The sequence below is a fragment of the Equus asinus genome, chromosome 14 (assembly GCF_041296235.1).
Source record: "Equus asinus isolate D_3611 breed Donkey chromosome 14, EquAss-T2T_v2, whole genome shotgun sequence".
In the NCBI taxonomy this organism is placed as follows: Eukaryota; Metazoa; Chordata; class Mammalia; order Perissodactyla; family Equidae; genus Equus; species Equus asinus.
This window is the reverse complement of record NC_091803.1, coordinates 47,382,512-47,398,241: the sequence shown is the minus strand read 5'-3', so window position 1 is coordinate 47,398,241 and position 15,730 is coordinate 47,382,512. Positions and strand designations below refer to the sequence as shown.

At 57.1% G+C, this 15,730-nt stretch overlaps 1 protein-coding gene across 1 annotated transcript; it reads right to left on the bottom strand.

The window, feature by feature from the left end:
• Positions 1-7,372: 7,372 nt before the first annotated feature.
• On the bottom strand, positions 7,373-9,475 carry LOC106825995 (pancreatic adenocarcinoma up-regulated factor-like). Its single transcript, XM_044747100.2, has 4 exons — positions 9,352-9,475; positions 9,178-9,260; positions 8,843-8,951; positions 7,373-7,842 (listed from the first exon to the last, which is right to left on the bottom strand). The coding sequence occupies exons 2-4, from the start codon at positions 9,230-9,232 to the stop codon at positions 7,533-7,535; spliced, it is 474 nt and encodes a 157-aa protein (XP_044603035.1). The 5' UTR covers positions 9,233-9,260; positions 9,352-9,475; the 3' UTR covers positions 7,373-7,532.
• Between the last annotated feature and the right edge of the window lie 6,255 nt (positions 9,476-15,730).

The window sequence follows — 15,730 nt, the reverse complement described above, 5'->3', positions numbered from 1 at the left end:
CCCCCAGTGGAGAGTCTCCCCAGGGTCACTGTCCAGCCCTGCCTCCACCCTGCCTGGCCTGGAGGAGCTGGCCTGTCCTTAAGGACAGCAATAGGCTTTCTCACCAAAGACACCTCTGTCAGTGGAGAAATCCCTCCGATGAGCAGGTTCCCTTGAGTGGATCTCTTTAGCTCCTGGTGGTTCAAGGCCTGGAAATGCTGGGCGAGCCCCTCACTGAGCATGCTGACCTCTGGCCGGTGGTGACAGTGTGGCTGCGGGTTCCAGCTCCGTCATTTGTGAATGCAGCACCAGCCTCCATCTGGGCCTTGTGCGGGTCCACCTGCAGGGATCCCTGCTCCCCTACATGTGAGACCCGAGCCATTACTTTCCCTCCTTGGGTCCCAGTTTTCTCATCTGTAAAATGGGGCGAACATTGCCTGCTCTTAGTTTGCTGGAGGCTCAAAGGAGATGGCTGCCCCTGATGTTGCCTGGTGACTGGCACACGGTGGTTATAAAGGAAACCAGGGCCTCCCAGCCCCCAGGGAAGCCCTGGACTCCCAGAGACCTGCTCCTCCAGCCCTCCCCCCCTCCCAGGAAGCCTCCTTGGGGAGGCAGACGGAAGGAACCCAAAAGGGCAGCAAAGCCCACACAGGAGCTTTCCCAGGCTCAGGAGTGGCCCAGGGCACCCGCAGCCCTGTGTCTGCCTCTGCCCGGTGCCCTTTCCCAGCTGTGTGCTGAGGGCTCAGCAGGCTGGCAGCTCCTCTGGAGGTCCCCCTCCCTCCCCCACCCCGCATCACAGCACCTGTGAGGAGTCTCTCCCAGGCTTGTTGGGGGAGGGAGGCTGCCCCTCACCCCACCACCTCCCAGGGCTTGCTGCCCCTTCCCCTCAGCTAGGAGTGCCAGGGGGCTGTGGGCTCAGGTTAGCTCCCTGCAGGTCCCAAGGGGACGAGTGGGGGTGGCCTGTCCTCCTGGGTGGTGTCCCTTGGCCGGTGCGGTGGATGACCTGAGCTGTGCACACGGCCATTAGCTGGGGGACGTTTGAGAGAACTAGGGACAAGGAAGGGGCGGAAGGGAGAGACCAAGGAGCCCCAGGGTGCCCAGAGCCTGGCAGGGGGTGTCCCTTCTCTGGCATCTCCGTGGTGTGGGGACAGTGGGCTGTGGCGATGAAGGCAGGTCCGGGACTCGTCCCTGGGATGGAGTCTGGCCTTGGCCACATCTCCCCGAGTGGCCTCGGGCAAGTGCTGAACCTCTCTGAGTCTGGGCTTCTTCAGCTGTTAGTGGGAATCAAGCAGTGGCGTGAGGACGAGGTTAAGAGGACTGGTCAGGGGCCCGGCCTGAGTGAGCGCTCCACCAGTGGGTGTTGTTGTGAGTTCTCGACGCGGCAGGGGGAGCGGACTTTTTCAGGAGGGAATCCAAAGGAGCTTAGGCACCCCCCACCTCAAATGAGGAAAGGGTGGGGGCTTGTCCCGCATGTTCTCTGCATCTGGCCTTCTGATCGGGGCAGTTGCTGCTGTGTCTCCAAGCCTTGGGGGTCCTCTCAGGCAGGGCCGGCTGATTTCCTCCTCCCCACGTGCCCAGGGCCCTGTGCCTCTTGGATGCTCAGAGCAAACATCGGTCCCTGGCTTTGGACTTCCCTTTGTCTTGGTTTGTGACCGTCCCTTCCCATCCCCTCGTTGGTTCTTCCCATGTCCCATGGGCTTGGTCTGGGCTGTGTGGCTCCCTTGTCTGTGGGCTGTGGACAGGAACACAAACACTGAGCACCCAGCACCCCTGCCAGATCACCCTGGACCAAGGGCTCCTGGGTTCTTGCTGGAGCCCTTGATAAGGGTGGAGACTTCAAGGTCCCACTTGTGGTGGGGGTGCCTGGGCAGCACCTGGGCATAAAGGGGCAGCTGAGTGGCTCAGACCAGGCGGAGCAGGTAAGGGAGGGGCTGGGGGCCGGGAGGGAAGGGGAGCTGTGAGCTGACTATCTGGAGACAGAATCGGGGAGCAGGGACCAGTGGGGGCCCCAGGACAGGGTCTCTTCCAGAACCAACTGTGTACTTTGGGGGCCCAGTGTAAAATGAAAATGCAGGGCCCCCTGATCCAAACTGATTAAGAATTTCAGGATGGTGACATCAGAGCATCCAGGCAGGCGGGGCCCCTTCTGAGCAACTGAGCATTTGGCACATCCGAGAAATAGCCCTGGATGCTGTTTCTCATTTGGTCCTTGAAGCCTGTAGGAAAAGAAGGTTCCCTCAGTTCCCCTCACCCAGCCTCAGGGGCCGCATGACCCCTCACCCCTGACCTCTCCGCCCAGAGACTCCTCTCAAGTTTTCTCCATGTCCCGCCCCTCCTGACCCATAAGCCCAAGTCCCTGGGTGCCGCCCCAGAGCCATGCTGTTGTTGCTGGCCCTCCTGCTCCTCTCAGGTCCTGCCTGCAGAGCCCAGGGTAAGCCCCAGCCCCTCCTGGCCCCTCTCAGCCCCCTTGGCGCCTCCCGGCCCCTCCTGTCCCAGCCCAGCACGCAGCCCTGGCCTCCACACCTGCCCGCTGCAGCGCTGGAGCAGACGTTGGAAGCGGCGGGCTCGGGCCCAGGAGCTGTGCTGCTGCCTCCCCTCCTGCTCCCTCTCTCCTGATACACACCGTCCTCCAGAGACGCAGGGCCCAGGCGGCTCCTACTCCTACATCAGGGGAAGAGCGGGGGAGACCCAGGCCATCGGGTCTTCGTGGGGATAATGGGCCTCATCAAGGGGTGAGTAAGACCCGGGGCCCTGGGATGAGTCCGCACATGGTCCCCAAATGTGCTGATACTGTGCTGCTTCTCTGAGGACGGTTTCAAACCCTGGAGCCCCTAGAGCAGACCCTGCCTCCCACCTCTGCTTCCTCCCGACCTCACCCCTGTGCCCTCACACATAGCCCCCTGGCCTGGCCTGATGTCCCACCCAGGGCCAGGATACTGGAGAGAGAGGGAACGACACAGGCTGGGGGTGGGGGGCGCGACAGGCGAGTCCTGACTGAGGCTGCTGAAAAGGGCTTGAAGTTCCCCAAGGAGCATCCCCATGGTGTCAGGATGGCGACGTCTGGAGGATCCCCTGTCTGGGGTTTGTCTGGCTGCCTTAGGGCCCCTGGGTAGTAAGCAGCAGAAACCCGCTCAGGCTAGGAAGACCACCAGCGTCTCCCCCGGTTCGTCACCTGCAGCTCTGTCTCCCCCACTGCTCCTTTGCTCTGTCCTCCAGGGCCGTCTCCCCGACAGGCCCCATCCTCACCTCGCCCACCAGCTTCTGCCTCCAGGGGCCTGTTCTTCTCCCACAACGCCCAAGGTGTCTTGGGGTAGGGTTGCCAAATTCAGTGAATAAAAATACAGTACACGCAGTTACATTTGAATTTCAGATACACACGCATTCGTCTTAGTGTAAGTATGCATCGTGCAGTATTTTGGATACACTTATACTAAAAAAAAATCAGTATTTGGCACATAGTTATACTTTAAAAATGCAATGTTTGATATATACCTACACTAAAAAATCATTTGCTGTTTCTCTGAAATTCAAATTTAACTGGGGTCCTGTATTTTATCTGGCCACCTACTTGGGGTGTGTCTTGCATGTAAGAGCAGGAAGCAGGCCATCAGGCTGGCTCTGCATCTATTTTCCGCTGTTTCTGGTTCATAGGTGTCCCCTTCACTAAGGGGACACGGCTGCCTCAGACTCTCTACTCACTTGTGACAACACCAGGCCCACTCAGAGCCTGACTTGCTCATCTCTGGCTCTGGGAATGAGGGCCCAGTTTGGGTCAAGGTCCACCTCTGGTCCACTGGACTTAGGTGAGGGGGCAGGGTCTCAATGTGGCTGCTTCCCCCTCACTCCAGGTGGAGTGGGGGCGGGGCCCAGAGGGACAGTGTGAGCTGGGCAGATGCTGGGGAAGATGCAGCCCCAGGAGGAGGGCCGCAGTGGGGAAGCTGGCCCATCCTCCTTAAGAATCTTTTCCCACGGGTGCAGCAGGAAGTCACCGGCCACAGCACCTCGGCTTTGGCCTCTGTCCCAGCCAGTTGAGAGCTGCCCACCCTGGCCACTAGGATGTGTGTGAGAGAGAGAGTTAGAGGCATCAGGGGACCCAGATTCTGACTACACCTGGGTCTAGAGTCTCTGGGGACTAAGGGGGAAGGAGGTGTCCCAAAGAGTCTTCCACTCTTTTTGGAGGGAGCGGACCTGACTGCTGGTCTGAGGACAGGTGACAAAGCCCCTTTCTGGGAGACAGAAGGGCACCTTAGGAGTCGGAAGAAGCCCCAGCGGGGCAGCCCCAGGGCTGGACAGTTGTTAAAAAGGGAAGGAACTGGCCACTCCCGGGGGTTGGACATTGGCTAGACAGCAGGAGGACTTGGTAGAGTTGGGAGGTGGGATGGAGCGGAGGTGTCATGGAAGCGGGGGCCCGGCCGTTGACTCCACCTCCCTCCCAGCCTCCAGCTGAGGTTTGGGGCGCAGAGGAGACCCTGGTATGAAGCCCCTGGCGGCCGGCGGCCGCGCGCAGGAGTTCCTGCTGTGGACGGGGGGAGCGCATCCCCGCGGTGGCCGGCAGCGCGCGCGCCTGCATCCGGCCCCTGCGCTGGACCCCCAGCAGGGGGCGCGAGGCCAGGTTCCGGCGCCCCGCGGGCAGGCGGTTCAGCGCGCAGCCTCCGGCCGCCGGGCAGCAGCTCGTGTCCGCCAAGAGCCAGCGCGGGCTCTTGTGCCTCTCGGGCATCGGCTTCAAGTGGGGACTTGCCCCGGAGCAGCCGTCCACCCAGGGGTCCGCCGCCGTGACCGCACAGCCGACTACCCGCGCGGGGAAGGAAGTCTCAGTGGGGTCGTCTGCGGTGCCCGGGGCGGGCCCTGCGCGGGTCTGAGCGGGTCCTGGGTCCCGCCGGGGTGCGGCCTCCTGCAGCCAGGTGGGCCTATTCAGCCGCAGGGCCGAAGCCTAGGTGGTCGTGCGCTGGTACCGGCCGGCAAGGCCACAGTGACCCTGAATGCCCTACCGTGTTGAATAAAGGTTCTGCACACACGTGAGCCCGCGTGGTCCTTGTCACCGAGGGGAGCGGGCCCTCGCGCCCCCTGCTCCCCCTGCCCCACTCCGCTCTCCCCCCGCGCCGGTTCTGGCCCCGCTGTGTACTAGACAAAGACTGCATCATGAGGACCCGAGGTCCTGAGAACAGGTGCAGCGTCCCCACCACCGCCTGTCTACGGGGTCCCCGGCAGGGCTCCACAGGGAGGATGCGCTCAGTTTTTGGGAGCGATGAAGGAAATGCCGAGGAAATGCGAGAAATGTGTCACTTACAAGTAAGGATCCGCTGGGTCACGGACCGTGCTTCGCGGTTAGTCTGCACAATAGCCCTTGAGCTGGGGCCGTGCTCCCCACACCCCCCTTCCTGAGCCCTGCTTGTCCTCTTCCCACTCTCCTCTCGTTCCTGCTCTCATCCTATCCGGTCTGGTCACAAGGCAGTGACTGCTGTGGGGATCAGAGCTGTCACTCTTCAAGTCAACATTGTCCCCTTTCTGATCCTCCTTGTTGTCACCCCAGGAGGCATGGAGAGGCAGGTCCCCCCTGGCAGCTGCCAGCCCCAAGAGAGGTGGGCGCCTGAGAAAGGGGTCAAGAATCTCTAGTACTGAAAATAGATTCTCTTTTGGGAAGCCAGAGGCAGGAAAGGAATTATGCACCAGACCTGGCCTTGGGCTTCCCAGCGCAGCTGCCAAGCTGGGATGAGAGGCCCCTGCCCACCCGTGGCTTCAGCCCCACACAGGGAGAAAGGAGCCCCCTGCAAAGCAGCCTCAGATGGCTGGTCAAGTGTTTCCACCTGCGTGCGCTCTACAAACACCTGTGCTCTTGTTATCAGCTCATGAACAGGCAGGTCTGAAAACACCCACAATTGTGAAGGAGTGATGAGTGTAGATTTCAGGATGTCTGGGACAACTGAACAGTAATTGATACGACAAGGTCGCAGGATCTGTTGCTGGAATGTTGGAGGTCACAGGTGTACTGCAGGAAATAGGAAATTTCTTATAGCGGACAATGAAAATGAAGAGGTAACTTTTACCCATCCAAGTTCATGGCTTCCTGAAATTTTCCCACAGGCGCCAGGTGAAGAACCACGAATGGCTCTCAACCAGCCTTTCAAATTAAAATAAAAGTAGAAAGGAGAAAAATGTCACCCTGTACCTCAGGCAGAAAGATGAGGATCTATGGGGAAATCATTGCCTCTGTCTGGGGTCCTGAGCCCAGACATTGCCCCTGGAACATGTCACATTGAACCCCAACTCTGCCACTTTCTTCTATGTGACCTAGGCCAAGCCACTGTGCTCCCTGTGCCTCAGTTTCCCCTTTTTGAAAATGGGGATACTGGCAGTCCTGTCCTCATGGGGCTGCTGTGAGCAGGGGTTCAGGGGACAGGCTGCACTTGGCAGGATCCCTGAGTGTTTTGCTGTCGCAGTTCTCTGGACGGGTGCGTGCTCGTGTCACAGTGTACAGTGTGTTTCTTTCAGGAGGTTGTGATCCAAAATGTTTGGAGCCTGGTCCCTGGAGAATTCCGGGACTCAGACCTTGGCCAGTGCTCCTGGGGGATTCCAGGTGTGGGATGGGGTACACAGAACATGCAAGGTCTGGGGCTACATTTGTTTCCCGATGCTTCTATAACAAATTGCCGCAGTTGGAGCAGTGCAGCCCATGGCTATCCCTGGCTCTGGCCTTGGCCCATGTTGACCCCTCCCCTGGGATGCCCTCCTCCCCTTGTCTCCACCTGGCCACTTCTCACGAAGCCTTTAGGACTTAGTCAGACGTGGCCTCCTCCAGGAAGGCTTCCCTGAAACACACCCCACCTCCCCACCTCTGGGCAGGTGCCTCTGCACAAGGCCCTGCCTGTGTCCCCATCAGTGCAGACGCCACAACCAACAGTCTCCATGTGCTTATGCTTCTGTCCCCTGGGGTGCCCTTCAGCTGGACACCCAGCATCTTCTTCTTTACACCTTAAGTGCCCAGGAGAGTCTGGTGTGGGTGAGGCCTTGGCAACTATGTGCTGAGGGGGTGAGGGAGTGACTGACTGACTGAATGAATGAATGAGTGGCTTCCCTGAGGCCCCTTGCATATCTGGGAAACCTGGACCTGAGCCTGGGCCAGCAGAGGCCAGCTGGATGGGCTTGAGGTGGGGAATGGGGACAGGGCATCCTTGGAGCCCAGAATCCTCAAAGTTTGTGGGATCGGCCCAGGGTCTGCTCGGGCAGGTCCCGCATCCTCGGCAGAATCATGGAGGCCTGTGGTGTCAGACCCACCTCCTGCCTCATCCTGGGCTTGGGTCACTGAGCTCAGCCCCAGAGCCTCACCCTCCACACGCTCAGAAGCTTTGGGTTGTACCCCAGACCCAAGGACCACGCCTGGACACACTGTTCTTGCAGAAGATTCATTTATTGGTGGATTATTATTCAGGGTTGAGAAAGGACACCTCAGTGCCACCAGCCCACCAGCAGCCAGAGGGCCTCAGCCAGGCCCCATCCCTGGGGACCCAGGAGCACTCATTTCTCAGCCTGTGGGTTTGCACTAGTTTGTGCAATGGTCAACCAAAGGACCGAATACTATCCCACCGAAAGCCGATGCTCGTGATGCCGAGGAGCTTATGGTGGCCAAAGATTCCCGTGAGCACCTTCCACGGTTGGTCTGGGGAGGCAGAGAAGCTGTTGCCCTCTTCTCGCCCAAATGCAGCCGAGCGCCCTTGGTCGGTGTATATGACCAGGTACTGGAGGTAACCCCTGTACGAGCCGTGGACGGCTATAATGTGTTCGCCCGGCTGCAGCAGGAATTCCTGGATCTTCCCACCTTGGGCGCCGAGGCTTTTACTCCAGGAGGATCCATATCTCAGCTGGATGCTGGGAGAAAAGGGGAGCTTTGAGTGCCTGGGACCCAGGAGACTCACCACTCTCCACGTCCTCTTTCCCCGAGCCACCCCTCCCTGGCTACCGGAGAGCAGGGCCGTCACTGCAGCATGAGTCTCTAAGCACATGAATCTGGGTGCTGACACAGACATGCTGGTCTCAAACCCCTGCTCTGCCACCTTCAGGCTCTGTGATCTTGGGTTCGTTACCCAGCCTCTCTGGGCCTCAGTTTCCTCGTCTGTCAAATGGGAGTGACTGTAGGAACACTCAGGATCATTTGAAAGGAGCGTTCAGCCCCGTGTCCAACACTCTGACCCTCAGAAGATGCCTGCCTCTGTCATCCTTTAGAGAACGGAGCTGTCCCTGGACCCAGTTTAGACTTTCTGAGCCTGAGTCAGGCTGCCCAGGTCACAGGCCTGAGAAGCAGATGACTTCCCACACTCACCTTGGGAGTCCCACTAGCTCTGCCCATCTGGCCTTGTCTGTGTCCTTGTCCCACTTTGGGGCCTCTCCCATGGCCTCCCCTCCTCCCCTCACTCTACCTACAATCTGTCCTCTTTGGTGCTGGCTGCTCTGCCCCACTCCCTCTCACAGGTGCCCGGGACCCCGTCAGTGCAGAGCCAAGATCTGCCCTAGGTCCTGAGCAAGGACACCACCCCAACATTAGGGTAGTGGCCCTTGGCTTTGTGCCTCTACACACTTCTGGCGACTTGTGTTCAGTCAGTGGTCCACTCTGACCCTCACTACCTTTCCTCTCTGACCTAACCTGGACTGAAAGGACTGCTGTGTGGGAGAGGAGGCAGCTGAGGAAAAGGGACAAAGGGAAAGGTGATGGCTGGTGGCTCCATGACTCCAAGGACCTAACTGGCCTCAAAGAGTCATCAGGACCCAGCGAGGATGTTGGGAGAAGAGGCGCTTAGCCCCCTCCCCACATTCCTGAGACTTGGCATGAGTGGGACACAGCCTTAGAGCTCATGGCGCGGCTCCTACTCACCTCTTAATCAGGCCAAAGATAGGCCCTATAGACACCCGAATCCCAGTGACATCGTTGTAATAGTCTGGAGAGGTACTGAAATACCGGCCTCCTCCGAGCCCATAAATCTCTAGATGATGAAAGAAGCAGGTGGGGAGAGAAAATAAACCACATGGTCACATGCAGGCTATCTCTGCCTCACTCTGGACGCAGCCCCACCACCAGATGGGACAGTCCTGAGATAAGAGTTAGTATGTGGCCAGGGCAGGGCCCAGACCCTGGGTCTCTGGGATGCAGAGAGGGGAGGGTGGCCACCAGATGGATGGGCTGGAGGGGGCTGACCCAGCCAGACTTACGCTCTGCCCAGCAGGTGGTGCTCCACAGGAGGGCGAGGGTCAGCCACAGCAGCATGGCTTCTGGCTGGAGGGTCCCAAGGCTCCTGCAGAGAGGAGGACAGCCCACCCGACTCTCAGAGAGGGATTCCGCCCAACCTCGATGGCCCCATCCATGAGAGGGGAGCCCCATCTTACCTGGACAGGTGAGTCTTATTGCCCAGTCCTGGCACTGGGAAGCCTGGTTGTGCCTAGGCGTCCTCTGCCCAGCCCTTTATACCCTCCCTGGCCCTGTGGGCACCCATACAGAAGGAAGGAGTAAGGGGCACCAGGGGACAGGAAGGAGGTGGGAAATGACGTCTCTTCCTGGGGGAATCCCTAGAGCCATCCTGGGGGAGGCTCCCGGACCTGCTGTGTTTGTTGTCTTGGCCCCATCGCCTGCACAAACAAGACGAGACAGTGACAAGTATTTTGCTGTCACCTCTGGGTCTCTCTCCTCAGCACCTGGACTAGATCTTGACCCCAGAGATGGGGAAGGTTTGCTGAGAGACCTTCCCAGGTTGGCCAGACAGGTCAACCCCATGGGGGAGCTGTAGGTCACACGCTCATGGAAGCTCAGTGGGACTCAGGGCTCCTACCTCCTGAAGAACTAGTTTCAGGACCTCACTGAGGTCTGGGCACAACCTAGTGTCCCACAGGCTTTGAGGAGCCCAGGCCAGCTCCCCATTGACCTTCAGAGAGCCAGAGTGGATGATCCAGTCCAACATGCCTGGCACCAGGTGGAAAAGACACCCTAGGGGCTGGCCCTCCATGGTCTGTCACTTGGAGATGTCTGTGACCTTCCCTCAGTGCTGGGTCTGGGCATAGCTCTGGTCTGTGGGGTGACTGGACAGCAATGGTGCTGAGACAGGAGGCACAGAGGAAGGGGAGAGGGCGATTCTCCAGGCCAGTGCTTCCTAGAGCGCCCGGGGCCAGGCCGAGGTCAGACTTTATCTGGGTGGTGACAGGCTGCTTCTCAGGAGCTCGATCCTGCGGGCCCTGCTGGAGGGGCATGGCCAGGCTTTCTGTGTCGGGCTGAAGCTAAGGCTGTCCGCAGGCTCCCTTGACCTTTGGGAAGAACCACAGAGTCACAACCGTCATAGTAGGGGGTGCATGTGAATGTCGGTGCTGGAGCCAGATCAGGGCCCAATCCCATCATCCCTACTGATTAGGCAAGTGATCTTGGGAGCCTGCATCACCTCTGTGCACTTTGATTGTTTCATTCAATATATGGGGTAACGGTAGAACCTAGTCCTGGGGTGTTATGGGAATTCAGTGCAATCCTTCTCCATCTAAGGGCCTGGACGCCTAAGACTTTGTGCCCTGTGGGCAGGTGTGCAAGGCTATCACTTGCAGCATGCTTTGAAATCGCAGAAGCTTAGAAGCAACAGATGTGTCCGTCTAGAGGGGACCCATTACATAAATGACGGTCATCACTACAGTGGAATACTACACAGGTGTGAAGAAGGGATGCCACAACCTGTTGCTCTGATACGTTGCCCAAGGAAACAGGGCCAGTGTGGACTGGAGGGTTTAGAATGCCCCCATTTCGTTACAAGAGAAAAGGGGTGCACAGGATGGCCACATGTGTGCAGACTCACCCCAGAAGTGCTGGCTCACCAGGAACTGGGAACACTGGTCTCATTAGGATGGCAGTACTGGGAGGACTGGGGATGGCTGGAGGCCCTGTCTAGCTGGCACGTCCATTACCTGCACCAGGTACCTAGGCCAGAGCTCAGCAAAGTACTGCCCGCAGGCCAAATTGTGCCCTCTGTCTGTTTTTGCACAGCCCCAGAATTGAGAATACTTGTTACATTTTTCAATGGTTAGGAAAAATTCAAGGAAGAATAGCATTTTGTGACACAGGAGGATTCTATGAAATCCAGTGCCATTGCCCACAAATAAGTGTTCTGGGTGCAGCCACACGCATATCTTCTGGGGCTGCTCTCACGCTACAAGGGCAGAGCTGAGTAGTTGCAACAGACCCAGGCAAACGAAAATGTGTGCTCTAGCCCTTCAGCCACAAGTGGGCTGCCCTCTGTTGGGTGCCTGTTCCCTTCCCTGGCACAGACGCAGCCCTGTCCATGGTGCTGGCTTTGTGGGTGGGATGAGGGGGCTGCTCCATTGAACAACTGGTCTTTCAAGGAGAGCGGCAGAGAGAAGTCCTTGGTCCTGACAACTGTGCCCTTCCTCCTGGTCCTGCACTGGCCTCCCTGGAGAGGCTCCTTAGGGCCCAGGCCCCCGCTGACTCTTGTTGCAAAGGTGAGGGCCCCCTCCTGTCCTCCTGATGCTCCTCAGCCCTCCCAGCAGCCTTCAGGTCCCCAAATGCAGCAGAGGCTGGGCCAGGGAGACCCAGCAGCTGGCAGGCCTGCAGAGGGGCAGCAGCTCCCCTCTCGAGGACCCAGGACGCTCCTGTGGGGAAGAGGCCGAGAGGCCCAGACCTCACAAACACAGCTTTGGAGGAAGGGGATGGGTTGCACCAACGGGGCTGTGTTCCTGTCCCAGGTCAGCCTCAGGGCACGAGTGTGGCTACTGCTGCCAATTCAGGTGCCTTCTCTCCAGCTCCTGGCTGGCAGGGTTTGGTGCCCAGATGGAAGATCTCTCTGCGCCAGGACTCCAGGATGCACGTCCTGGGTGGGATTTGGAGAAGACAGTTGCCAGCCTGGACAGGTGGGAGGAGGAGTCGTGCCCGATGACACACAGCAGGCACATTTTCGTGAAGCGCACAAGCTCGATGATAACGAATGCACATGCACAACACATGAGCTGGAAACACACGTGTGTACCACATGCTCTCACATGTGTGCACTCTCACACACACACCTGCCCAACCATGCCTACATACAGCAGCTTGCACAAGCCCCCTGTCCCCCTACAACACGTATACACTCATGCACACCTGCGTAGGAGGCCCCGATCCTGGATGAACCCCGCCCCCTCATCTACCCTGGCCCAGTGCTGGCCCTGAGCCTGCTCGGGAGACTCAACACAGGCCCTTTGTCCCTTGGGATCCGGGCTCCCCAGAAGGGATGTACAGAGAATTTACAAGGCCATAATCCCCTCTGTAGGTGTGCTCCAGACCTCACTCTGCCAGGAGGGGAACCATGTGGCTTTGTCTTCCCAGCAGAGGTGGGCCCTGGGCTGGTTTGTCTGGGTTGGGTCAGGGCTGGCACCCCTGGTCTCCCTGCTCTCTGGGTGTGGGGCTCCAGGAGACCTCTCTGTGCTCTGCAGGTTGAGGCACAGCACACAAGAAGGCCTCCATCTCCAGCCCACTCGCTGCAGGCCCTGCAGCCCTCTGGGAGAAGCCCCAGCCTGGCTTGGAGGCTGAAAACTGTGTCCCTGGCTGGAGTCTTGGGGCAGGTCTGGCCTGGCTGAGACTCCAGGGCTAAGTGGGGGAGCTGACTCCTCCGTGTGACGTTATCTGATCCCTCTGGCCCAGGAATCAGAGGGAAGATCCTGCTGGGTGGGGGAGGGGTATGATCAGAAGGGCAAGGGCATTTCTCTCCTGACCCAAGTGAAGCCCAGAGCAGGCCTGTGTGCCCGGCCTGGCCCTCGAGTGGCTGCAGCCAGGCCGGGAGGCCCACATGAGGGACAATTCGGCTTTGCATTTCAGAAACTCTCCACTCCTGTGCCCCATTTACTCTGTCGCTCATTCAGATTCTTCCTGGTGCTAAGCAATTTTTCAACATTCTTCCCCAGAGAAACTCAATACTTTTATTGGAAAACTGGGACAACCAACCACACATTTTGTCTAATCTCTTATGTCATCGAAATTCCCTTAGTGCAGATGTTGAAAATAAAATGAACTATACGCAGGTGCCTGATTGATGGAGGCAGGCATCCCAGGCCCCTGTCCCCTGAGGCTCCCTGGCACACGTGTCTGTTACATGCGGCATTAGTCAGCTTTGGCTGTGACAACAAACCCCACAGACTCGGGGCTTATACATTGTGAGTTTTATTTCTCACAATTCTGGAAGCTAAGAATTCCAAGATCAAGGTGCCAATAGATATGATTTTGGTGAAGATTCTCTTCCTTCTCACAGAAGGCATCTTCTCAGTGTCCTCACATGGCAGAGAGCTTCCTTAGAAGGACACCAATCTCCTGATTAGGGCTCATTCTGTGATTTCCTTTAAAAGTAGTCACCCCCAAACGCCCCACCTCCAAATCCCATCACACTTGGGGTTAGGGCTTCAGTGTACGAATGTTGGGGCTATGCAGGCAGTCTGTCCGTTACACTAGTCAGCACCCTCCCGAGCCACCCCTGGGGCTGGTTCCTATCTGGCACCTCAGCCCCTCCCACCTCTCCTGATCTCCGCTCCTGGGGCCCAGGGAACTGCCTGTCATTGGGGCAGACCCCACACTGCTTCTGCTGGCAAGCTCACACTTCCTTGCTTGGGACCATCCCCTGCTGGATGAAGTAATGCGTGTCACGGCTAGCACTCTGCCTGCCCCCGTACACTCGTTATTACTGACCTGAGGGTCTGATCCATTACAGACATTCTGACTCTGCCCTTCAATGCACATCCCTTACTGCTCTGAGCCTCGGTTTCTTCCCCTGTAAATGGACCCCTAACAGACCCCACTGCATGAGGTTGGTGAGGGAGGATTGGGACTCTGTGCAGGTCATTAGCAATCTTTTTGGGAGGAGGGTTCCGTATTGAGGACTGGCCCAGACGGACCTCCCCCTCCTTTTCAGCGGCAGGCTCTAAATGGTCTTGGTGCTGGGACCACATCAAACTGCTTTTCAATAAGATGCTCCTCTCCTTCCCAGGAATGGTCAAGACCTACCTGTGTGGACTGCAGAGAACAGGAGCCCTGTGCGGGTGATGCTGGATTGGAGGCCAACTCCTGACTGTGGCCCCCACAGCGAACCAACACCACCTGCACTGCACCCGTGCTGAGGGCTCAGAGCTTTCCAGACCACGGCTCCACGCTAAAGGCACAGGGTCCAGATGGACCAAGATGGCAGAAGCTGAGTACAGACTCAGGCGAGTTATCTTTCAAATTCAAAGTCAACAGACATTTCTCCCAACATTTCACTATAAAAATTTTCAAACTTATTGCAAAGGTGAAGGATGTTTACAGCAAAGACTCATATACTCACTGCCTCTCCAAGTCTTGGCATTGCATTGTGTCTACGTCATTGGGTATCTATGCATCTAACCATCCATCCATCCAGCAACCTATCCCCTTCTTGATGCATTTCAACGTAAGGTGCAGGCATCAGCACACTGCCCCTCAGACTCTGCAACTTGTGGACCACTGAGTAGATGGGTTCATAGTTTCTTTTCCAATTTGAAGAACAATTTGCACACAATGCAATCTCAAATCTGGAAGTGCATCCTCATGGGGTTTGACAGACACACATGCCTGTGTATTCCAGACTCCTTTTCCGATACAGAGCACGACCCTGCCCCAGAAATGTCTCTCCTGCTCCCCCTACCGGTAATCTGCACCTGATATCAAACCTGAAATGAGTTTGCTCATCTGTTGCACAGCTAGCCAATCTTTGACACTGGGTGTAGTGGAAGAAAGTAGGACTTTCTTATTGCCCAGCGCTGAGCAAGGAGAAAGGGCAGCTAACGCTGAAATCCAAAACTCTGCCAAAAGCTAAAAGGAAGGGTTTTTATTTGGGGTTTTAGGTAGGGGAGGGGGAGCATATGGCCTTGCTTGTTGGAGCTTTTCCATCAGCCTGTATTTGGCCTTGAGACTACTTGCAGAGAGGAGGGAGCCCGTGACCTTGCTGGTCACCAGCTTTCACACCAGCCTGTATCTCCTTGTGGGGAGGAGATAGTGAATCCAGGTGGTTGTCCTTGATGGTGTCTGTCTCCATGGAGAATAGTGGATTCTGGATCCAGGAAGCCAGGGAGTAAGCAGGGAATGAGTGTTTCGGTTTTAGCTCCACATATGCTGGGTTTAATGTAGGGAAACCGATATCAGGGCTGGTATCACACCCTCCAGCTCCAGGCAGCCACTGCTCATAGCAGACATTCTTAACCACAGGACAAAGTAGGGAGCATAGCCACTGTCAGACATTTTAGGAAGAATATGGATAATCGAATTAATCCGACCAAGAGACGAGTCAAAGAAAAGAGCTTATGTGGTTGATTTCATTTACTTAAATATGGAACAAATAAATGTCTGTGGGAATCCTGGTTACAGAGTAGAATAGAACAATTAGAAAAATTAACCACATCCAAACAATTATGTAACTCACCAAAATTGGGAGGGCATTTCCCAGGGCTGCTGTAAGAAATGATCACAAACTTGGCTTCAAACAACAGAAAGGTATTCTCCCCCAGCTCTGGAGCCCAGAAATCTGAAATGAAGCTGTAGGCAGGGCCATGTTCCCTAGAGGTCTCTAAAGGAGAACATTTCCTTGCCTCCTCCAGGTTCTGGTGGCCACCAGCATCCTTGGCGTTCCTTGGCTTGTGGACACATTTCTCCTGTTTCTGCCTCCGTCTGCACATGGCCTCCTCCCTGTATCTGTGTGTCTTCTCTTTTTCTGTCTCTTCTAAGGACACTTGTCACTGGATT

Excerpts from the sequence above, each read along its gene's own strand:
- LOC106825995 (XM_044747100.2), bottom strand. The coding sequence starts at position 9,232 with ATGCTGCTGTGGCTGACCCTCGCCCTCCTGTGGAGCACCACCTGCTGG. Across the intron at positions 8,952-9,177 it reads CACCACCTGCTGGGCAGAGC|AGATTTATGGGCTCGGAGGA; the intron begins GTAAGTCTGGCT and ends TTCATCATCTAG. Across the intron at positions 7,843-8,842 it reads ATCTTTGGCCTGATTAAGAG|CATCCAGCTGAGATATGGAT; the intron begins GTGAGTAGGAGC and ends CTTTTCTCCCAG.